At 42.6% G+C, this 24,815-nt stretch overlaps 2 protein-coding genes across 2 annotated transcripts in view; both read right to left on the bottom strand.

Moving 5' to 3' along the window:
* The window catches only part of helz (helicase with zinc finger), a 67,278-nt gene extending 51,841 nt beyond the window's left edge, over positions 1-15,437 (bottom strand). Inside the window, exons 1-12 of the mRNA XM_071544052.1 lie at positions 15,421-15,437; positions 12,776-12,836; positions 7,409-7,654; positions 6,523-6,559; positions 5,830-5,954; positions 4,171-4,227; positions 3,776-3,824; positions 3,386-3,461; positions 2,310-2,508; positions 1,378-1,485; positions 1,096-1,237; positions 177-332 (exon numbers count right to left, since the gene is read on the bottom strand). Of these exons, the coding sequence (XP_071400153.1) occupies positions 177-332; positions 1,096-1,237; positions 1,378-1,485; positions 2,310-2,508; positions 3,386-3,461; positions 3,776-3,824; positions 4,171-4,227; positions 5,830-5,954; positions 6,523-6,559; positions 7,409-7,636 (1,177 nt within the window). The 5' untranslated portion in view covers positions 7,637-7,654; positions 12,776-12,836; positions 15,421-15,437. The remainder of the gene's footprint in view (positions 1-176; positions 333-1,095; positions 1,238-1,377; positions 1,486-2,309; positions 2,509-3,385; positions 3,462-3,775; positions 3,825-4,170; positions 4,228-5,829; positions 5,955-6,522; positions 6,560-7,408; positions 7,655-12,775; positions 12,837-15,420) is intronic.
* Positions 15,438-21,140: 5,703 nt separating this feature from the next.
* The window catches only part of psmd12 (proteasome 26S subunit, non-ATPase 12), a gene marked incomplete at its 5' end in the record, with an annotated part of 5,889 nt that continues 2,214 nt past the window's right edge, over positions 21,141-24,815 (bottom strand). Inside the window, 3 exons of the mRNA XM_071544051.1 lie at positions 21,141-21,775; positions 22,427-22,504; positions 24,000-24,174. Coding sequence (XP_071400152.1) covers positions 21,566-21,775; positions 22,427-22,504; positions 24,000-24,174 — 463 coding nt within the window. The remainder of the gene's footprint in view (positions 21,776-22,426; positions 22,505-23,999; positions 24,175-24,815) is intronic.

Raw genomic sequence — 24,815 nt, 5'->3', positions numbered from 1 at the left:
ATCTAGCTTGAATTATTAAGAGCACCACCAATAGCCTTATGGTCAAGAGAATTGACCATAAGGCCTGCATCTAAGACCTTTCAAGGCCTTGATTTTAGATAATTGAATACATTAACACTTCTAACTTCTACATTAAGACTTCTCGAGGACCTCTAGACGCCCTGATTTCAGCATACCTTCGATTGAGGCGGCGTCCACCATGATCCGCTGCATCAGCACAGGCTCCGAGCCGAAGTCAAACACAATTGTCTGTCGGAAGGTGCCGAAGATCTCTGTGCTGAAGCCCACCGCTACCTTGTAGACGCAGTGGTCCAGGCCGTTGTCCGCCGCCACTGTCGGGACAACAGGGTTTATTTACTATAGAATTAACACACATTCAATATCATGTCAAGAAAGCAGAAGAGAGAACAACTGTAACTATAAAATTAATTCAAATGAAAGGAAACTAAAGCACAGACAACTCAGGATCTGTGCAAGTTCCATCAAGTTAAATTTAAGATACAAGATGTTTTTAACATGCCGATTAAAATGAAGTACGAGACCATTTTGGCAACTGAAATGAAATGAAAATGAAAACAGACCTATGTGGGAAAGCGATAATATATCACTGGGAAAAACTGCACCGAGAAACCACAATAATTTTAAGACCTCTAGAACTGAATTTAAGATTTAAAATGTTTCATTTAACTGTATTCAATACCTTGTCAGGCCTTGAGTTTTGTTTTTTTTTAATTCAAGACATTTTAAGACTTTTTCCAGGACTTGCAGATGCCCTGCAGCAGCTTAAATGTGGCTGTCCTGAGGAAACCGTATTCGTCTGGCACATGGGAAATAACATGAGTTCAGACACGTGACCTAAAAAACACAAACCCTAACACACCATGCCCATGTCAAGTCATGTGTCCTTTGCCAACTCGTCCATTACATTGTTGTGACCAGGAAAACACACAAAAACAGGAAATAACAAGAGCCAGGAAAAGCGCATTCTCCTTTAGACATGATTGGGCACCGTTTATCCAGAAAGTATGAGAAAAGAAAAAGCTCAAATCCTGAAAGATCTGATCCCTGGTGGCGAAATAAGGACATGGGACACACCTGCTGCCTCCTCCCCCGGCGTCCACTCCTGGCAGCCGTTGGGGACGGTCTGCAGCCGCTCCCCGGCCGACACGCCCGTGATGAAGAAGTGAGGCCGGTGGGCATCGTAGAGCAGGGCGATGCGGTACAGCTTTCTAGCCGGCTAGTTATGGAGAACCGGGACAGTCACATGTCAGGATACGAATAATATGAAGGTAAGCACGTCATTTTCCTGTGTCGTATTGGCAAAGGAACCGGTCGGACAGAGAAAACATTTGGATGTGGCAACGCTTGTCCTCCTACCTTGCAGAACAAGGAGAAGGTCCAGGAGTGGGAGGATTTCTTGGTGGTGACGGTAACGGAGAGGCCGGAGCTGGTATCAACGTTCACTCCGTCCAAGTAGTCGCTCAGCTAGGAGAGAAACCAAATAGGCATGTGAATCAATGTCACCCTTTGTGAAAATGTGTGATTATTTTGCCATCTTGTTGCCAAAGTGTTTAGTCAACGGAGCTGCAGTTTCAAGTTACCAAACAGACTGATTTGATGTTCTAAACATTTTGAGATTATAAAAACAAAACACAGAACAGGAACAAGGTGAGGTGAAAAAACAAAACAATGGTACCTTAGAAAACATCTAACCTCAAAAGAAGAATAAGGAGAAAAAATAATAACATCGCAAACAAATACTCAATCGAATTAGAAAACTAAATGACACTAAAATCCAGCGACGGTACTTTGTCTTGTGTGTGTGTGTGTGTGTGTGTGTGTGTGTGTGTGCGTGCGTGTGTACCGTCCCCACTGGGTTTCCAAGAGGGGTTTTGTGAAGGTTTGTGGAGGCTTTATATTCAAAGCAGAAAACAGTATTTGGGGTGGCCCCGATGTAGGGCTGGGCGATATGGTTGAAATCAATATCATGATAATCATAAGGATTTTTCTCGATATCAGCACGTATCACGATATGGTTCATGTATGCAAAATCACGCTAAATATTCAAATGAATGTTCATCTCATTGAACCGAATGGTGATGTTAGGTGTGGTGTCAAACAAAACTGAAATATTCAAATAATATTCCTACCATACCTAATTTTATGAGAGTTTTTAAGTAAAATTTGCTTGTCATCATCAATTCAGACAGCAGAAATGTGTGTGAACTGAGCCCCTAACCCCCGGACAGCGTTCCTGCTACGCTCCATCTGTTGAGCTGACCCGGTGCGTTCGAGGGGCCACAACTCACCACTTTCTCCGGGGAGAGCGAGTTCATCCACTTCTCGATCAGGGTCTCCATGTAGTTCTCGGTGAAGTGCTTGCTCTCCTGCTGCTGCTTGAGGCGGATGAGGCGCGAGGCGTAGCGCTTCTGCCACTCCATGAGCTCCTCCTGCGAGTGGGCCGACGTGCACTGGGCCCCGTACCGGCACAGGCCCTGCTCCAAGTACCTGGGGGTGAAAAGGCAACGGCATGGTGACTACACGGCTAATGACCGCTGGGAGGGAGTTTACCCCAGAAGTTTATTCTTGTCAGGGTGGAAAAGCCTCTGAAATGCATTTAGACCTGATATCCAATATAAAAGGCCAATATCGGCCCAATATAACAGTAAACTGACACAACAATCAGTCCCGTAACAATAATGCCATTGTTTTACATAGACAGTACTAGTGGTGCTGCAGTGGGACATAAGGGTCTAGAGAGAAGGGCTGAACAATTCATCGAAATTTTATCGAAATCGCAATATGGCCTACTGCAATTTTCAAATCTCAGGAGGCGCAATATTTGTTAAAGGCGAAATGTGTCAAAATAGCATTTTAAATCAAATATTGTGGTGCTGCAGAGATGTCCTGGCCTACACATCATATTCTACAGACTTAAGAAAATATCTTTGTTTGGTACAGATCCCCGCAAAAAAAAAAAATCACACTATAATCATTTTAATACGTTTCTCAATGAAAATGAGAATAATGATGTAAAAATGATCATTCCCTCTAATATCGCAAATCATATCGCAATTGCAATAACAGTCAAAATAATCGCAATTAGATATTTTTTCAAAATCGTTCAGCCCTACTAGAGAGAGATGATAATGATTTAAGGCAATCAACTACAAATTTTTGTTAAATAGCCTTCACGATAAATCACAAATACTCCCTGAAAGCCATATTTGAGAGACACTTTACAAGCAAATGTCTATCTTTCACACAATCACCGAAGAAAATCTTAAGATATCATTAAGTTTCCTCCCAAACATTGTAAATCAAGAGATAAATACATTTTGCATCTGTCAGGCCTGTATGCAAACTGCGGGGCGGATCGGGTTACCTTTTACACAGGGTGTACTCCTCACTGCTGGTGACTCCTCGGGGAGGAGGCCTGAACTGCCAGCCATCTTGGACCTCTGTCAACACACACAGCCACGGGTCAGCACAGCACAGCGCTAAAGCCATCCACACATCGGACGACCGGCTTCAGTCAGCTATCGGATTCATATCTAAAGCTCTCCTAGAAAGATAAGCACTAGGATTCTACTGAGGACACACAGAGTAAAGACTTTCCCAAACACAAAGAGCGTCTCCTTTGTCAAACTGAAAATGAAGATCAGGTTAGGTACGTGTGCCGATTTGTCAGCTTGTTGCTTCCCCTTTCATGAGTCTCGAGTTTTACAGAGCACCGGTGGGCACAGGCAATAATAATAAAAAAAGATCTGCTCACCTTCCTCCTGGTCATCTGTGTATTCTGGCACCATCTCTCTATTTACACCCTGAGAGAGACAGAGAAACAGAGAGAGAGAGAGGGGGGCACGGAGAGATCAGTATTGCCATTATGCCAACTAGTGCCATAGCCATGAAAGCAGTGGGACCGGAAGACTTATTACAGACAAATGAGTAATAAATCCACGATAGCTACGAGCTAGGCAGAGGGCCGCAAAATAATTAAGTCGGCGTCGGAATCAGGCCATTAGTCATCTTTACGGCTGTTGCCTCCGAGCCTTGAACGATCATCTGTGAAAACGACCCGGCGGCAGAAAGGCATGAACGGAGGAGGGCAAAAAGGTATCGCCCCCCCCCCCCCCCCCCCCCCCCCCCAATACCCCACGAGGTACTTACTTCTATTTCTGAGAGGAGCATTTTTAATCTGGTCAAGTCCTTTGTGACGATGCCATTCTGTGCAGAGAGAGAAAAAGACACATAGGATCTTTACTACGATATCATAATATAATCAGCACTGTCTGAAAATGTGATGGATGTGAAAAATTGTGATTCAGGCTGATGAGATGGGGTTCTATTGGAGATTTGTTGTTCGTAAATAAAAAAAAAAAAGTGCTTTGTTTTTTCCTTCTCTCGATTGGAGATCTATGGTATTATGCTGGTGTTTTTATTTTATTTTTTTTAACCAGTAAGATTAATTAATTGAGTAAATACACACTTCCATTGAGCACCTTTCCTGCATTCATATAGTGCAGTGCTCTCCTCTTTTTCTTTTTTTACATCTGTTTCATGTCCATTGTTTTCTGTGAAGTACTTTGTTTGCTAAAAGCACTCAAACACTTGAGATGCTCCAATCAATGTGGACCCATGTGGCATTTTGAGTCACCTGGTTAAGATGCTCCGTTTCTCTTTGGTTGAATGGGATCTCTCACTGGTTGGTTTAGTAAAAGTGCCAAAAGATAACAGCTGGGCCACGTCCTATGACCGGGGTACAGAATGACACACGACACACTTCCGTGACACCCCCGCGGGACGGCTAAACCACAGCAGGGTCCCGGAGTGCCAGCGCCGCACAGGACCAAAAATGAAGTGGTCAATAAATGACAGACGCCTCTTGTTTTCCTTTTCGATTCCAAAGTTCACGTTATCAAACTTGTGTGTGCGTGCAAAAAAAAACACAGAAAAGCTAGATTTTCTGGCCCAGCTGTTTTTTTGTTTTTTTTTGTGAAACCTTGTTAAGAAATCAAACACTTTTGTGTCCGCTGCGGGTTTAGCTTGACATCACGCGGGTCTATATTAGAAGACGAAGACAGGGAGGACGAGAAGGAGCTGGAGAGGGGTGGGAGGCTGAAAAGGACGTGTGAAAAAGTGGAAGGAAAGAGGAGGGGGGGGGGGGGGCAGATAAAAGGCGCAGGAGGAAAGATATCCGCCCAAGCTGAGTCCAGGAATACGCCCAAACTTTGTCTTCTTTTGCCCTAACTAGCAGCTGGCATCGTCCCCCACTTGCAGAAAACTTTTTTTTTTTTTTAGCATTACGACACAAATGCACTTAATCAGCCCGGCCCCCGCCTTGTCACGCTGAACCACCCAAGACTGCCAACCCCGTCGTTCACAACCAAAGAATTTGCCCACAAATTTTGGTCTGGGACGGTGTTAAATCGTAACCCAGAGACTGCCCCGTCTGCCAGGGGATTTTTTTTGCTCAACCCTGATGGAGTGACGGAGAAGCGGGTAATGTGGAGGAGTGGAGAGCGGGGAGGGAGGAGGAGACAGACGCAAAAAGGAGGAGGACAAGATATACGCGCGTGTGTGTGTGTGTGTGTGTGGCCAGCGAGGCAAAGGGAGGTGGAGGAGGTGACTTGGCAGCAATTACAGGAGTTGATGTATGAAGACAGCGGTTAAGAAAAGTGGAGCGGAGAGTGAGAAAGTAGAAAGGGAAAAAATGGATGAAGTGTATACTTGACAGACCCCTCCATCATATATGGTGGGGGGGGTCTGTCTGTCTGTCTGTCTGTGTGGGTGTGCATGTACTGTACATCCATTGTGCTTTAGTCATACCAGTGGCTCTCCATACAAGGCCTTGGAGAGGATGCTGGCCACCTCCTGCAGGCTGCCATCCAGCAGCATGGAGCGCAGGCTGGCCTGCAGCAAGCCGTCCCCCCTGGCCATCTCCTCCGCCAGGACTGGGACAGGACAGACAGCACCGAGGGCACGGGGAGGGAGAGAACCAGTTCAGCTTATTCTCACCAATGCAATGTTTCCATGTCTATTCTAAAAAACAGAATGAAGGGGGTATGCCTTTCGTGTCTTTTGTATTTGATTAGCGTTTGTGATAGGAGAGATTGTGGTTTATTTAACATTAGAATGATAGATCACTCCTCTGCTGTTGCCTCTTACTTAATAGCAGCCCAGAGGAGAGCGAGGCATGGCAGTGTCCCGCTACATCAGGTTTTTCACAGCCTGTCTAACCCTGACCTCGCCCGACACTTACCCTCACTGGAGCATGAACTTTGACCCTGGACTTGACCTATTCCCGACCCAAACCCTTCCACTTACTTAGCCTCCGTCAACCAAGTCTGAACAGAGGCAATGGTGTTCACCAAAAGAGACACAAAGTAAACAGACTTGGATTTAGCGTGTTAAAAACAATTGCTTGTCCCGCAACATGTTTTCGCATCCCAACACTTTTGCGTTAAGAAACCGGGCTGCGTAGAATTAAAGCAGCCGGTCCCACTTTGAATTCCTACTCACCATGTTTGCAGTCTTCATCTGCTTGATCATAGTTTTTCTGTCGGCACAAGGAGAGAGAAGAAAAAAAAAACACAACAACACAGGAATCAAAGTAGGAAAACGGTAGCCGTGACAAATGAGAATACCTTGTGTTCCAGGTTCGGAGCTTAAGATAAGCTCCAGGAGAATGGCTATCTGTGCTTCTCGGCGGAGTCCCTCGCTATATAATTATGGGACTTAAGCAGCCTCCGTAATCTCGGGGCTTAAGTAACTGGTGTAATTTTAGTGCCGGAGGAAGATAACATAACGGCACCGTGGAAAAGGAGAAAAATGTAGGGTTAATCGTTCTCATTTCTCCCGTCTTTTCATGCTAATTTACCCAGTGATTAGATTAGAAAGTCCGACTGTGGAATTACAGTACAATTGAACCGACGTCATTTCAGTGTAATGGCGTATTAATGCGGGACAGGGGGAAAACGATATTCTCTTTGGTGTGCGACTGCGTGAGGGGCGTGGAGGAGTTCTGCCTTAGAACGATAACTTCGGGAATTCTCACTAGTTTTTAAATAATAATGCTTTCACCGATTTCCCTGCAAATGAGTGTAGCTGCCTGGTGTGACGGAGCGTGGAAAGAAGTGCAGTTTGGCAGAGATCAAACAAGAGGAGAGAGATAAGGGAAAGAGAGAGAGAGACAGAGGGAGCATATGTCTGTGTGTGCAGCGAGAGGAATATAGAATAATACCCTTTTCATACACACAACCTGGGAATATTACTGTATTCTTGCAGCCCCCGTTTTCACATTTCAATAAGTCATAACAGCTCCACTGTCCACCTAGGTAACTTCATTCATAACTACAGGCTGCATGTTTGCCAGGGCGACAGCAGTCTGGAGCACGGGTGTCCTCACCAGCTGCAGGAGGGCAGCGATTCGGTAGAGCAGGGCGCGGCTGCGGAGGGGCCCGGCGGCGGCGACTAGGGACGGGGGGCTCGGCGGGACAGGGGCTCCGGAGGGTGGGGCCGGGGGTCCGAGGACCAGCAGGGCATCCGTGCTGTGGCTGACCGCCGCCTCGTACTCCCGCCTGGCTAACGATCTGCTGGCTTCTTCACATGACTTCTCCGCTCTCCTGTCCGCCATGACTCAGGGACAAAACGTCTGGAGGGAGAAGGGAAGGGGAGAGGGGGGGGGGGGGGGGGGGGGACAAAGAGATACAGAGTGAACGAGAAGCACGGTGCCCGGCTTGCACAGGAACTCTTTTACTTTAAGAGCTCTTTAAAGGTTCACCTTAAAATCAAGTGAGCTGCACAAAACCCACTTTCCCACCGCTCAGGGAATATCCTTAAATAAATCTACAGATAAGGAAAGATCCTTAAGTCATCATTATATTATTGCTGATGGGTTGCACAAAGCCCCTTAAGGACATTTCCCTTCCTTATGTGTTAAGGGGCCTCCCATGGTCTCTGAAGTATTTTTGCCAGTTTTATATTGCTATTATTTTCGGATAAATTAATACTACAGTCAAAGAAAATGATGTTTTAGGCATGGGAGGCTTCAGTCTGTCTAGCTAGGTAGCCGAGACTGAACTTCACCACGCTAGCAGCTTGCTCAATGCATTTTCCCATTAGCTAGCTTGCAGCCAGTCCGTTTCTAATACACAAATAGTTTGGATGAAATAAGTATGTATGACATGGTCTGGTGTCACAGAAATGTACACTTTGATGAAATTGCAAGGGAGGTTTTATAGATGTTGCAAAACAATGGCGATTTTTGCTGAGCCTCTCGGGACCGTGCACAACCTCAACACGTAGCGAGCGGTTGGCACGGTAACAAGGGACTCAACTGCAGCGTAGCGGCTGAAACTACTGAAAAACACTAATACACCCTAAACTGAGGAGATGGTTTTATCAGGGTTTATGCAGCAGTCCTGAAGAAACCCCTGGCCTCAGGGAATTATTTGCCTAAAAGGGACAAACTTTAGACACCTTTGGTTTTTCATGCAACCAGGCACCGGTCTGTAGCTGCAGTGGACATTACTAGGGTCAAAGCACTGAACAGTGGTCTTGGTTATGTTTTATACCAGTGATTCTCAATCTTTTTCATATCAAGGACCCCAAATTTAGTACACATTAGGGCCACGGCCCCCCATTTGATGAGATTTTTTTCTCTCTGACCAAAATCTGAGAATATTTTTATTGTTAGATATGATTTTGTCCAGAATTCCATTCTTCTACATTCTCTAACTGTCTTAACTTCTTGTAAATTAAATAATGCAGAAGTTTAACAATTCATCCATTTGCTGGGGACCCCCTGGAACCTCCTCAAGGACCCCCAGTGGTCCCCGGACCCCACGTTGAGAACCACTGTTGTATACTACAGAGGTTTCAGAGATCTAAATTTAAGACTTTTTAGCACCATATTAATGCTACCTGGAATTGAATTTAAGACAAAGAACAAAAATAAAGAAACAAAAAGCGGGCAAACAACTTATTTCCGTTTAAAAATAGCTAATGAATGCTCTGAAACTATAAGCTATGAGCAGTGTAAGAAAAATGACACGAGGAAATTAAATGGTTATGGACATGACGCACAACCGTGTTTATCAAAGCAGATGCGATGGAAACATTAACCCTGTCCTGATTCAATTTAAGAGGGAACATGCATATGGGACAAACTCTGATCATATCTAAGTGCAAGTAATGTATTGCAAGATAAGGAACTAAAACAGACAGTAGTGCTGGTCCCATTCAGGTCTTTTAGGGTCAACACATTGAATTTGCCTTATTTTCCAACTCCACCTCGACTAAATATCACCAAATTTAAGAATCATACTGCATTAAAATGAAACTTTAAAAAAAAATAGACTTTTTCAGAGTTTTTAAGAACCCACAGATACCTAGTACTATACTTTCCATAATGGCTTAATGTTATGATTCAGGGAAAGTCTGTTTGTCCTAGATCAGTGCTACAATCACCACAATACCCGCAAAGTAGAGAGAGGTTGAAATGTAGAGAGGCGACAGCGGGAGAGAGAGAGAGGGGGCTCCATTCTATTTCTGTCTTAGGGGTAGTGGGTCATTTGTTGACACTTGCTTTCACAATTTGAAACATCAGTAGGTTGTACAGCTGACAGACACACTCCATATGCACACTCTATAGATTTAGACAGGGACAAAAATAAAGAATATGGAACATATCTGGGGCCTTGGAGCCAAAAACGGCGCAAGCAACTTGCCGTCCTTTCCATCCGAGCTTTGGTATGACATGCATATCATCATTTTGATAAGATATATCTTATCAAACGTTTAAATATGATTTGACTAACTAATTTCCATCCAAAATGTCACTTTACTCTACTCTTAACGTCACTCCAAGCCATCAAAATGTTAGTCATTACATGAGTCAGCTAAAGCAAAAACAGCCAGATCTGGGTCAGATAAAATTTGATAAATATATTTTCAAGTTTCTTTGAGCCCATTTAGGATTTGCCACCTACTGAGTGTGAGAAAGTGAACTTGTTAAATAACTCATATTTTCCCTACCTATTGTACTCACAAGTAAGTAAATAAGTAAGTTGCCTTGTTTTTAATGAATGGCAAAAAGTTTAACATGAAATATTACCCAATATTTTATATCTAAAACCAAGAAGAAAATTGCTGATACAAATATGCTGGGGAAACAACAGCAGCCAGCAGCCACATGCTGACATTGGCTGTGGCTGGTTGTCAACTTACCACCCACTTTGGCAGCTATTAATCATTTTTTGTGATCAGTTCTACTATTTTACTGCTAAAATAGTTAAAGATTATGAATTCTAGAAACCACAAGGCTCTGTGAGTGGCAGATGAAAAACCTTTCCTACCCTTGCCCTGTTGCCCTGGCTGGAACTGTAAAAGTGAAAACGGCTTTAGCCCGTTTGAAAGGAAACTCGCATGTTTTACTGGCAGTAGCATGCGAGGTGGATGTCTGCTTACCAAGAGTCATGTCCTCATGTGGCTGTCTGTGTCATAACTCAACAGGAACAGAGAGGACGAGGCGAGCGGACTCCTACATACCTCACATCCTGTGTCTCGCGTACATTAGAACGCATTTGCATCGAGCCGGCCCGGTGGTGGTCATATGAGACGGCTGAGGCAGTTTGTTGGGCCTACTTTTTTATCATCCCGGGCTCCAAAGTCAACAACACTGGAGTCGACTGTCTGGGCGACATCTCGCTGCTTAGTCTGAGGGCATTATTATAATTGATAATGCGGCAAATGAGGGCTTTATTAGGGCTAGACAGGGACGAAGTGCTTGGCGGGCATGTGGAAGGAGATGGGTGTGTTGTAACACCGTTACAGAGCCAAAAGGTCAATGCCAATACATCTCTACCACGAATTGGCCTAATAATAGGCTAATTCAAAGCATCTAAAATGGGCTTTATACTGGCTGCAGAGTACAGACAATATATCATCCTTAACTGTGCTGCTTTGCCTATAGAGGAAGACTGGGATGTTTAAGCACCTAATATTGTTTCATACTAACACAACTACAGTGTGTGTCAACTGATCAATTAGAGCTGGATGGGATACTGTATTTTAAGATATACTGATATAGATCTGCACAAATGTAGATCTGCACAAAGTATGCGTTATTAAAATATCATCAAATTATTTTTTTTTTAGCTTATAATACCATTTGTGCTCCTGATAAACACGCAGAGTTTTACTGAAACACAGCACACAAGAAACATGGGTAAAATCACTGGTTGATATCCAAGAGTCATGTGCTTACATACACACTGCCATATCAGGATATTTTGGCACTACCACTGAACCTTATCATCAATGCATCCCGACTATTGACTTAACCTTAACCTATTCAAACGCAGCAAAGCTAGGATTTATATAAGCTTTGGCGATAGACTGCGTATCGTATTCGGCTTAGCCTATAGTGAATCCTAACATGTTTTGACACCTAATATTTGCACAGCCAACAAGGAACCGTGTTTACTGGACAGGTCTGAAATTTCAGCGGCGTCCTCTGGAGTGCACCTGCTGTCCTCTACTGTTAATTACAGGTGTGTGTGTGTGTGTGTGTGTGTTTCAACCGCGCCATCCTGCGATTCAAAGGGGGGGGCATCTCGCTAATAAATTCACACTCATATTCAAGTGTAAAACGGGATAGTCTTGTGGTGTGGTGCGGAGGAGGAGACGGTGTGTGTTTGGAGGAGGCGATGGAGGGAGAGAGACTACTTTTCTGCACATTAGGCGTAACGAGCGCAAGGACCTAAATTTAAATCCGGGAAAAACCGTGTGATTTAAACTTTTCAAGGTTGTTTGGGGGTGTTAAAAGCAGTCGGCCCGGGCCTCCCGTCTGAAAGCCTTTAATAGACACCTCTGCACAGCGAGAACAAGTCGTCACAGCCAACTCAAAACACGTAACGCGCGGCTTTTCCCCCCCAACTCTCAGTCAACAGAGGCGCGTCTCTGAAAAACAAATGTAAGGACAGTGAAGAATTGTCATCTGTGCGGGAAATGGCTTCCCATAACCAAAATTACCCCTGAGCCATGTCAGGGACAGAAATCTCTCAAGGAGAAACACTGAACACATGATCTCAAGTACTAGGGAGTTTTTTTGGGGTTTTTTTTTTGGTTTAAGCCTAGTTCTAACCACAAAGCCAGGACACAAATCATATGCAACAAGAAGCAAAGCCAGCCACAAAATATTTGTTAAACAAGTAGCATCATAATCAGGCCAAGCCCTAGAGCGGCTCTCTGTGGGTCAGCAGAGGAAACCAGGCTACTTTGTATGGTAACATTCTCTCTGCTGGAGCTGGATAACAAGCCAAAATATTATATCTCAATTATTTTTTATCATTTTTTATTGTAGGACTGCATTGGCTTTTTCCAATAAAACTCGACTTACTCTACTCCATTCATACTGTGCTTGGAAAGGAGTGAACCAATATTTTATATCTATACTCTATATGTATTACACATGTAAAAAGGCCTCTACAACAGCAGCAGTATACAGTATAGGCTACTGCCCGGGCCTAGTCGCTGTGGCCGGCCCCCATGGCATTTCATTAATGGGCTCCGGCCTTGCCAAAGCAGGGAAAAGGAGACAGGGCTACAAGTCGAGGATCTATAATCCGGTCTGCGATAAAGCGAAGCAGCATGCCCTCCTTCACACCAAACAGCGCGGACCCGGGTACAGCGTGACCTGCCGGGGAACACCAGGGGCCACAAACAGTTCAACCTTGGCCAGTAGCCTAGTAACTTTTGGTCTGATTCCCACCTCATCGGCTTCGCCACTGGCACTGCAAGCTTATCTCAGGCCGGTGGAGGAAGATGGAGACCTTGTATCGAAAAAAAAAAAAAAAAAAGCCTGGTTGTTAACCTGAAAAGTAGGCTAGTAAAAACAAACTTAGTCACAGATCAAAATTCAACCAAATTTAGCTGGCACAAAATTTCCACCCTGGGACTCGGCTTTGAATAATGAGCGGGGATCAAATAAGTATAAAATTGTGCCCCGTGGCCCAGTAATTTTGTGTACTTTTGAGATAGCGAATCCTTGAATGTGAGACGGCAGACAACTATGCGAGAGCTGGTAGGAGGGAAAACTATTCAGTCAACATCAAACAGATAATGTCAGATAGTCCTGGCAGAAAATGGGCTGTTCATTAATCTCACACCGTTACGCTTTTTACGTTTCAGCTTTGACCGTGAGAAGAGGGGGGGGGGGGGGGGGGGGGAATTGGCTGCTTCTGTGATTTCGGCCCAATTTTTTTTTTTGCACTAAACGGTCTATTAATCCCGCAAGAAGTGGTCCAGATAGTTCGTTCTTGAATATCCAACAACAGACAACTCTGCTTGTAACAGCTGGTCGAGCCCAACTGGCATTCTCTCTGAGTCAGCTCTGCTCTCGTCTCTTAGGACCATGACAGACAAAAATTTTTTTTTTTGCTAATGTAGATGCTGGTCTGCATGACACAGACAGAATCTGGAGGCAGCGTTGATGCATGGCGTCTGCAGGTTTTAAGCATGTTCGATTTCAGGCTACTTTAATGCCGCCCGGAATAAAAATCGCCAAAAATAAAATGTAGTGCCCAAGGATCTAATGGGCCACTTTGGCAGTAATTGTGAACAACAATATTTTTAATTTTGTTGCCTTAAGATATTGATCCAGTCTCATTTGTCCATCGCCTCAAAATATTGTCCATGCAGGCTTTTTTGAAAGACACAACAGGAGTCTGAACAACTCTCGAGGTGCATGCTGCCTCTTTAAGATTTGTTTTAAGAGGTAAATACTTAAGTGTTTCAAAATATTATAGCTCTAGTTCTATGACCGATCCGTTCCGCAAGATTAGAGTGAATCCCTGCAGAGTTCACTTCCTCCAAAAAGACTAATATGTATTCTGCTGAGGAAGAGAGTGATAATATATTACAAGTCGGCTATATGACAACGAATCCTGATAAGGCTAAGTACGTTTGGCAACTGGCCAGTTATGACAAATAATGCTAGAGCACCTGCCATCGGATAATAACACTAATATCTACTCTGGACCAATATCCTGGGATATAATTGGTTTGTATGCTGGTGTGTGTGTGTGTGTGTGTGTGTGTGGGAGGACAGGGAAGGATCCCCAGAGGGTCCGCCTATCACTTAAAGTAACTTAGAAACCACTTGTACAGTGTCAGAACTGCTGAGGTAAATTGCATTAGTGTAAATTACAGATTACACAATCCGTTTCATCTGAGGAGACAGTCATCGAATGGCATCATTCCTATAGTGGCAGCTGAGACACAACCTGACATTTCTCTGTTATGACAGTGAGTGATAACCAGTCATTATAAAACCATAGCAACTGCTGTACTGTATGTGTGGCGTGCAAAATAGGACTTGCCTGGAAAGCCGCTAGCACACAAGGACTACTGCTGAGAAATGGAAAATAAGGAGAAATGTAAAAGTCGACAGTGAACTGAACAGTATCCTAAACTATATTGTGACAGTGGTTGTTGCTTTCAACGCAAATACTTACTCCTATTAAAAACAGGTCACTTCATTAGGTGACCAAAATATAAACAGCGCTTTTAGATTCTCGTTTGTATAAGAATAGATGTCGCGAGCCTCTGCGTGCCAGAGCCACTTCAGCGGAGCAACAACAAATAGTTTGGCGGGGTACAGTGGGTGGACTCCTGCTTGGTTTTCAGTGTCCAGTCGTGGGATCCCGCTACGGGCTCCAGCTACGCCTGCGGTGCACTGGAGCTTGCTAGCCGTCTGGCTGGGGATAGTTGTAAAAAGCAAATCGACTGTCATCATCCTGACATATTTGGCCCGATTGAGCCGTTAGCAACAATGTGGCGAAACCACTGCCATAAACTTGCTCGTTTTCTCTAAACCCAGCTAGTGCTCATCGAGAGAGCATGCACATAAACAAAAACGAGGAGAATGTCTTGTTTTTGTTTTTTAGCAGGTAGCTGAGGTTTGGCTGATAAACTTGCCTGGCTGCTGCAAGTCAGAGCGATCACGACAGCGTTACAAAAAAATGGAAAATGTCTTCACTTGTGTTGATTAACTTATCGTTTGCGTTTGCACGGACCAAACAGTGTTGCCAATAAGAAGAGTTTGCGTAGCTAATAGTTAGCTTGCTAGCCAAAACAGGGCCTTTCTTGGCACCAAACTGGCAAGCTCACAACAAGAATAGCTGGCTGGCTTGTTAGCAAGCTAGCTAGCTAGGTTAGCTGGAGCAAAACGGGTTCGGGCCTGTAATTTTGCCACGGTTTTTAGGCGCATATAATTGATATGACATGGTATTATTATCCACGCGTGAACTCAACACATTCGCCAGTCTCCTAATGTTTTACAGACGGTGCTCAAGTCAGCGTCCTTGCGCCGAAAACGACAACTGAAAGGGCTGAAAATGGGAAGTCTACACTTACCTAGCTTTACTTTCTACGCCATCTTGGATCCACTTGTCAGCCCATCGCAAAGCATAGTGGGATGTACTGATCTGAAGGTTGAGGGGACTAGAGTGTGTCAGTGTATAAGTGTGAGCGCGCGCGTGTGTGTGTGTGTGTGTGTGTGTGTATGGCGGGGTGGGGGGTTGGGGGTTCCCCTTGTCAAGAAGATTTCTTCTTTTACCTAACAGGCTTCTATAAGATTCCTATAAGACTGTGATTGAAAAAGCTACAGGGTTTTGTTCCTTTCCAATAGAATCCTACCTATAGTATTTCAATTTAGTTTCCTATACATACTTTAAGATAAAAAATAAATACATAAATAAAGAAGAGGGGTGAGAGTAAATTTGACTGCTAAAATTAAAAGTTAATCCCAAGGTAATATGTAAATATTCATAATATTTATCAGTACGCTACAATGTATCATTATATACAGTGCTCACATTATATTGGACACATTAGTCATTAGACAATTAGTCTATTTCAGTGTTGTTTGGCTGGAGTGATACATGGATTTTTTTGTGACATTTCCCAGGAAATATGGGCTACAACCTTGCGGACTACACCGCTCGGTCCCACAGATACTTCGTTTGAATTTTGCATGGGAACTTTTAAATAGGACACTCTATCCTGGGGCCAAACCTCGCTGTTTCTGTTGGAAAAAAACCTTGACCACAATCATGACCTTGCTGTTATTCTCATTTTCTGGATGTTGACTATGGATTTTTTTTTTTTCTCAGCTCAGTAGGTCTTTTCCAATCGTCTCGCGCTGTGTGACCTGCTTCCCTTGCAAACTCAGCAGCGACACTGCTCTCCTGTACTCCACAAAGAAGCAGCAGCAAAGACCTTTTCCACCGGCTCCTCTGGAGGATTGGGGGACGACCAAGGGGAACGACACTGCCGCCTTTCATCGCTTTCGCCATCGGGTCGTCAGGTATAGTAGGTCTAGTGAAGATGGCAGGATAATTCACTGCTGAGCGACTTATGGAGTTAATTTCATAGAGAACAGCAAATGGATCAGCTGATTTTTTTTATTTTTTTATGGAACCGCATGACACAAGCCACAAACTTCTTTCTGTATGCTGCTCGCACAGTGTGAGATGTCCTCATTCGATCACAGCGACTAAAAGTTTGGTTGGCACTAAACTGTAAAAAGACCAACCAGCTCCGGCCTTCTGCAGCCTTCCATTCAAGCGGCACTTTCACAGTCCGAGGAACTCCTGGTACATCAGAAGGGGGAAGTGATAGATTTCTGGTGAACAGTGTCATGAGGTGTCAATATACCAAGGGCTGTCATGATATCTGCTGTTTTTTGTTGCTATTTTTTGTGTTTGACATATCAAAACCAATTGAGCTGTGCAGAAGAATCAATAGTCACCCGACCTTCACCCACAAGGGTACGGTCAGCTCCTCCTTCAGCTACTTTCTCTCAACCATTCCTTCACTGAGTGAGAAGCCACACCCACATGTGCCATTAAACCGGTGAATCCCCTGAATCGTAAATCAGCTCGCTGCATCATATGAGCAACAAGAACCCATTTGACCCCAACAACATAATGATTTCGCTAAATATGAACGAGAATCAGTAAGGTCTCTGTCTGAGAGATAGAAGACAAAAACAGGCTTCTACAGAACATTGGAATTGCAATTGAAAACCATCTAAATTGTGTTTAAGAGAATGGGAAAGAATAAACATTGCTGAATAAACAGAGCTAAAGCCTTAGAATGAAAAAGAATGATGAATCTATGAAACGGCTTGACAGAATACTCATCAGGCTAAATACACTTTCACTGTGTAACCTGTCACTGGTTAACTGGAATCAATAAAATCTGCTTTGTCTCAGTTACTTTTGGATCATTTTGCTTCAGAAATCAGTCAAATCTTTTATGATAGACAATTTATTCCAACTTGGATGTGATTTCAACACTGTGTCATCTACTTTTACAAAAGTATCAGCAGTTTGAATACTCAGGTGTTGTTTTTTTTTGTAATCATTTAACTGTGATTCCTTTTAATGGAATCCACCCACAGCTAAATGACATGAACATTTACTTCATTGTATATGTTCATGTCCTTCTAACCAATTCCAACCATATTTTATGTTTGCAACCTTCTCTTCATGGACGCATATATATACAAATATATTGTTTATGGTTGGCAAAAACAGTGTCTCAGTGCATCAGCGATGTGTCTATAAAGTGTAACATGAAGTTGTAGAGTGTTACTGGTATGTTCCGCTTTATAAAACAGGATTGGTCAGTGGGTGTTGGGTGTGAACTTGGGGTTAGGGTTTAGTCATAGGTCAATCTTGATGCAACTGTAGCCATGTTTTTTTTTTTTTTCAAAGTATTCAAATAAGAAAACAATTAGTTCTGTCCACTTTTCTGTCTGTCCTCTCCCTCAGTCATAAAACCCCTGTCTCATTGCGTCACTATTGTTCTTTTACACATTGATGTATGCCAAGGTTGAATGCCATTCTCACTGTCAACTGGGAAAACAATGAAACCTACACCCCCACCCACACACACACACACACACACACACACACACACACTCTCAACAATTACCATCTAGCAGCTCTTCAGCAAGGCCCTTAACCTCCAACCGCTTCAGTGGAGCAGCTCAGTGGTCAACAATAGAGGACTGTGGGTCCTATGGGCAGCACCCTGGGGTGAAAGTGTCTAACTGTATGTATGACAAGTGGGGCATTGCTGGAATGGACAGAGAGGGAGAGAGAGAGAGAGAGAGAGAGAGACAGAGAGATGAAACAAAAAAAATAAACTATTGGATGTCCATCTATAGTTTTATGTTTTACATCAGACCAGAACCCAATTCCAAAACATAAGCATAAGTTCCAACTAAGCCTAAGTGCTTGTTGCATAGAGACTGATCATTTAGCCTGGGAACGGCCATATGGAGTAAAATAAAACGGTGGTATGTATCTATAATGAATGGACTGATAATGAAAAATTCCTAGAGGAGATCCAAATTATTCCATATCGTCTTCTAGTATAACTATATGAGGATTTGGAGGGAGTCAATACAATTAATATGAAGAGGATGGATTTTAATTAGTGAGTTCCAAAGAACACCATTTTCAGAGCTACACAGCGTCTTAGATATATAAACATGAAGTCTCGTGGTGATTTTGTGCATACTTAAGGTATGTAGGTAGGTAAAATACATGAGTCCTATTGATGTGAACAGAGTTTAACTGGTTTGGTCCTGTTAGATCCCAGGATTGAGCTGGCTCAAGGAGACAATCCTGACATGGGAGTTCCTGGAGTCCCACTCTAAATCTGAATCCAACTCAGAACTAAACTCACCTCGCCTTTGCCATCTTGTTATGGACAATCTCTGCTCTGATTTTGAAAAAATTAAGCCTTTTTTAAATGTCAAGGAGCTGTCAAGTTGTACCTTAAATAGAAATCAAAATCCATTTTGTTCTTACATTTTACTGGTGTATGATTGATATGAAAATTACTTCATATGATACAAATCAGCATGGTCAGTTTGCAGCTTCAACCTTGGTTGCCCATTCTAGAGCCAATATAATTTAATCAGTGGTGGAAAAAGTACTCAAATCCTTTACTCAAGTAAAAGTAGCAATACTGTAACGGAAAAATACTACATTAAAAGTAAAACTTCTGCATTCAAAAGTTTAGTATAGAAGTATTAGCAGTCAAATGTACTGAAGTATCAAAAGTAAAAGTTCTCATTCTGAAGAACGGTCCCTTTCAGAGTGTTTATAATTATTGATGGATTAACCTGTAAGAAGTATTTGAAGTAGAAGTATGGTGTAGTTAGTCCAGGTGGAGGGAGATCTAATCACTCCATATACTGTTGTGTAGTTTTAACTCTAACAATGCATCATATTTTATGAGCTAATAAGCTCATAAAATATACAAACTCATAAGATCATAAATATACAAAACTTATTCTGCAAAGTAACTAGTAACTCCAGCCGTCAGACAAATGTAGTGGAGGAAAAAGTACAATATTTCACTCTGAAATGTAGTGGAGGAAAACTATACAGTCTCACAAAATGGATATACTCAAGTGCCAGTACCTCAAAACTGTACTTAAGTTCAGTACTTGAGTAAATGTACTTAGTTTCCACCTCTGCATTTAATACTAATACTTCTGAAGCTCAGAGCTCAGCAGCTGAACAAAGAGGAACCGGAACTACTGGCTGGTTCTGGTGGGTCTGTTTTCAGGTGTGTGGTCATCATGAGAAGTGTGAGAAGCATGAAGAAGACCCGGGCATGACCCTAAGTCATGCCCGGGTCATAAGTGCCCAATAAGCCATGCCTATATGCCCAGTCATAAGCCTGGCATAGAGGGCAGAGCGGGTGGGGCAGGTTGACATCTGACATCACCTACTAGTTAGTTGTTGCCATGTTAAAATACCTAGACTGAGCTGCAATCCATCATCCTGAATTTAATGAGGGTTAACTTTCATAATGGCAGCATTCGTGAGGTGGATAGAGAAAACTCTCTTCAAGAGTTCCTCAAAGATAAGGACCAGACTCAACCCAGTAGACTCTCATGAATATACCTCCGTTTTCATTTTCTTCCATTTTCTTTGAGTTGGATCGTCTCTCTTCTCCATTACTGGCACTGATCTGTTAAAGGCGTTGTTGAAACTCTACATTGTCTTTTTTCTTGATGGTGGTTTTGTCTGTTGTCTTGTCCTCCAAACTGCTCCGTTAACTCAACCACAGGTTTTTCTCCAAAGAAGAGAAACTTGAGCTTCTCTGCTGAGCCATGACAACTTCTAACAGAGCTGATGTTAGTTTGCCAGCCTCATTTTGAACTAACACAGGAGAGCAGGGCAACAATGTAACATTTGTCTGTTTTGACTGTCTTTTTGTTTGTTAGCCAATTACTATAATCTTGGTTTAAATCATTTTAATTTAGGTTTAAAACAATCAAACAAATTGATAATTAAACCTAGATAAACTGAACTCTAATTATAACTAATCTTATACTGCATTGGTGCAACCCAGCCTCAGTCTAGGTTTAATGTTCATTAATAAAACATGTAGTGTTTAATCCAGTTTAAAACTGAATCCTTGTTTGATCAACCCACTCTTAGTGTTTCAATAACTTTGCATCAACAAGGCAAGCAACATGTCTTCAGGTTTGAATCACAGCTTAGTGTGATATCACATTATCTGTAGTTTGAACTATATAAATTTCACGGAGCGTTTTCTGAATGGATGCAGTCTAGGTGTTGAAAAATAGACTTGAATAGCTTTCTCTACAACCTCAACTTGTCCTTGGCAACATCTTGCATAAACTCTGCGAGTTTAATGTTGATTTAAAGTGTCAGCTGCCTTCGCTGTAATATTCAACTCAAGGCCCATTTACACAATGCAGAGATCTGAGAAAGGTTTTCCCTCATAACTAATAAAACCAAATAGACACAGACAGGGGGATGCTATCAAGAGAGATGAAGTAAAACAGCATTGACTTTGTCAACACAAAATATGAAATTCGTCTTCCCATCATGCCTCGTTCGATGTGAACAAAGGCAATGTGATTAGTGATCCCGCAGTACTCTTATTTTGAAATACTTCAATTCAACCCCAAATTTCACCTGACTGCACTCACAATACCATGGATGATGTGATGCAGGTGCGTTCACATGATAACTTAATTACACATAACCATGCAACACTAGGAAAGCATCCATTACCCAGATGTGAGGAGTTTAATGTTTACATTGCAAAGTATACATTTAAAAAAAAAAAAAAGAGCTTTCGGCAATGTTTTAATAGAGCGAGTCGCGCAAATGCTCAACTATATCATCCATCTAATGGCTGTATGGGAAACGTTGGAGAAAAATGGGAGGAGGTCATCCAGTCTTTAACCGCACTGAGAGAGGTGCTTGTGTGTTTATTGTGAATGTTTCAACTTTGGCTGGACAGTAAAACCGAACAAACTAAAATCGGGCGTTGAACGCACGCTGCCGATTATTCCCCGATTAAATGACGCTGCGTTCACAGTCCACCGATATACTGCGTATCCAAAAACACTCACAAAGAAGAGGGGGGGGGGGACAAGAAAACAAAATGGACGAAAAACATAAAACAAAATAATGCACTGTGTTGTGGTGTCGCTTCACTGCAGGTTGTGGATCATCTCCTCCTTGGCGATGAGGTGCGTGGTCTTGTTGACCAGCGACATGAGCGAGTTGAGCTTGTGGGACCAGTCGTTGAGCAGGTCGTTGGGGTCCTTGGGCCGCTGGAAGTTGATGATGCCCGCCAGCCGGTCCACCTTGGCGTAGATGGTCTTGTTCACCACCAGGTTGGAGAGGAACTCCTCCGATTCCTGGCGGGAGGGGGTTAGGGTGTCAGTGGCTTTACCTCGCAATCCGAAACCGATCTTAGAAAGCCGTTTTCTGATATGACAAATCTTTTTAAAGACGAAAAAAAATCCACCCTTGGATCCTCTCACATTGTTATATATCATCAATCTGTGATGTTCAATACATTCCAGGAGTTATTTTGTGATGATAAAAATTGTCTTTTTTGTTGTACCCACTTTCCCATAACCTGCTTCGTCTACTTCTACTTCAGTTAGTGATTTCCTACATTTCCCACAATGCATCTGGACAACAAAATTGAACACAGAAATGCAAGGCCCATCGCCAATAGCTTTTGTTTCCAGCAGTGTTAAAGTATTTTAGGGTGGATTTTTTTTAGGTAAGAATTTCTTCTGAATAATTTCAGGGTCTATTTTAATTGTTCTGTGACTCATTATAAAAACATTTAGTAGTATATCAATAAGCCATAATGACCCAAACCAGTACATTAAACTGACCGGTCCACCTAAATATACATCTTGAACTAAAAATACAACATTAAGCTGAAATAATACAGACTGACAAATCCATCTGATCTAAATATACAACAGCAATTAATCTCCTGTGTAAAACGTGAGCTTCAGTCTGAAAGAGCCAATTAGTGGCACCGTGCTTACGTCAATGGAGAGGTCAAGGAGTCCAGCCATCCTCTTCATTGTGATTCTGGTGTAATATTTGGCCATTATTCTGATGTTCTGGGGAGGGGGGGAAAAGAGGAGAAAGTCATAAATATGCATCTCGGTGGTAGAATATTTGCATGAATTATTCAAGGAGAAAAGAGGGGGGGGGGATTTTGAGGCCATGTCAACAACAGCGACAAAAAAAAAAAAAATTAACGGCGTGAAATCCAACCGTCCATTACGGATTCGATTTGAATGCACTTTAACAATAATATTGCACGTGACATCTTGCGAGTTTGGCCGCCTATTCGGCAGCGGGCGTGAATATCAACTGAATCGACGCTTCCATTAGGACAGAAAATGGACTGCCGGGAAGAGCTGAATTAAGCCTTTGATGTGCCTGAATGTATTTATTCCATTTCCAAATCAGACGCTGGTGGCTGCTGCGCCATTAATGACTGTGTTTACATGCACACAATAATCCAATTATGAGAAGCAGTCATTTGGGCTGTTTACATGCAAAAGAGTGCTTTGTTAGAATTTCCATTTTCTTGCAATTTTTGCATATCGCAATTATTGACCGACTCTGCTTTCTCCTCTACAGGCTTCAAGCAGCATAAATCATTTTGCAGCTTTGTTGCTCCCATGTAACTTTACTCTAATTTATACATTTGGATGGATATAAATAAATCAATCATGTAGATATAAAAATAACACTTCAAGGCATGTTGGACAAGTGACGCAAATTGTGAAACCTCCAATAGGTTTATTCACAGTGTGGTGTTTGCATAATCTACTGTATATAACTGTCCAATAATGAGCCTAGAATCATAGGACACATCTAAATTGCAGTGGTAATACTTGGTGTGATTGGGATAATATTCAGAGATGTTTACATGACTCATGTCTTCTGATCTAGTCTCATAATCACATTGATACCTAAGTATTGGTGTGACTGTAAATGTAGCCATTGTTCAGTACTTGGCTCTCAGTCATATATTCCCCATGATTGGATGCTCTACCAAACAAATAAAACAACTAACGCAGGGTGCCTGCAAGTTCGATCAAGGTCAAATCTGAGACTTTTTAAGACCTTTAAAATGGCAGTTAGAATGAAATGTAAGGCAATTTCATCACTGACATGAATGTAAAAATGAGTCTTGAGTCCTAATAGAGTATAGAGCTGCATGAATTGGCTGATTTCTCACTAGAAAAACAGAGCATTAAACACATTTAAAGATACCTAAACTGAATCTAAGACTTAAGGCTGTATTTAAAAATAGTCAGTGCCCACTCTTAATTACATTGTTCCTACACATTTTGCCCAATCACATTTTCCATGACATCTAGTGCATGACTAATATTTGTCAGCGTCCAAATATTATTTTTTGTCAAATAACTAATTTGAAAGCCCCAAACATGTTTTGAATAACTATAAGGGGAATCTATTAGTTTTATTAATTCAAAGTACATCTACTAGAAGCCAAGCTTGACATTAAACAAGCATGAACCAATTTCCATCAACAACATTTTGGCCATGAAGCCCCTAGATTTGACTGATGGGACTTACATGCTCCACCACCCTGTTCTTCAGGTCCTTCCACCTCTTCTCGCCCTCCTCCGAGTAGGAGAAGACGTCTGTGGCGGGGCTGTCGGTCGAGCCCTCCCTCAGCTCCTTCCCATAATCCTCCACCAGGGAGGCCCAGCGCATCAGCTCCATGGTGGTGAACTGCTTCAGGAGGTCCCTGGGAAGAAAAGATAATAATAAAAAAAAAGGAAATTAAATGAAAGGAAGAAATGGACATGAAAAGCAAAAAGACAGAGACACATAGACAGATAGAGTGATGGGGGGTAGAGGTTGTCTAAGCGTTTGAGGAAGTTGCAAGGGTGAGAAAGCGAGGGCGGGGAAACTGAGCCTCGACGGCGTTGGTGTTAACCTTTTTTTTTAGTCATATCAGTTCCACTGAGGTCAGGTTTTTAAAGAAACCCTGGGCCTGCAGTGCCAAATTCATACAGTGACATGAAGCCTTCTTCTTCCTCCTGAACAACCGGGTCAAAACGACTGAAATGAGCGACACGATCAAGAGAGCAGCAGCCTGTAATGCTCAAAACCATCACGATTAAAAACACAGATGAAAGAGCAGACATCAGACCAGCAGTCATGTAACTACATGAGTCCCCGGTGTCCAAGTTGGCGGACTGAAAGTTGAGTCAAGATTTAAGGAATTAAAAAAAAAACTTGGCTGGTTTGTGACCAAAATATTTCAACAAGACAGACGAGAATCAATTTTTGGCCGCTAAAACTACTTTTTTTATTTCCACTTGGCCACATTAGCGCAATGTTTACACAGCGTTGTCTATTATTAATGATGGAAACTAAAACAGA

The sequence above is a fragment of the Centroberyx affinis genome, unplaced genomic scaffold (genome assembly GCF_046629955.1).
Source record: "Centroberyx affinis isolate AG114_WGS23_722 - 3 ecotype Tasmania unplaced genomic scaffold, CSIRO-AGI_Caff_v1 ptg004441l_1, whole genome shotgun sequence".
Classification (NCBI taxonomy): Eukaryota; Metazoa; Chordata; class Actinopteri; order Beryciformes; family Berycidae; genus Centroberyx; species Centroberyx affinis.
The sequence above is the reverse complement of the archived record's forward strand: the minus strand, read 5'-3'. Positions and strand labels throughout refer to the sequence as shown.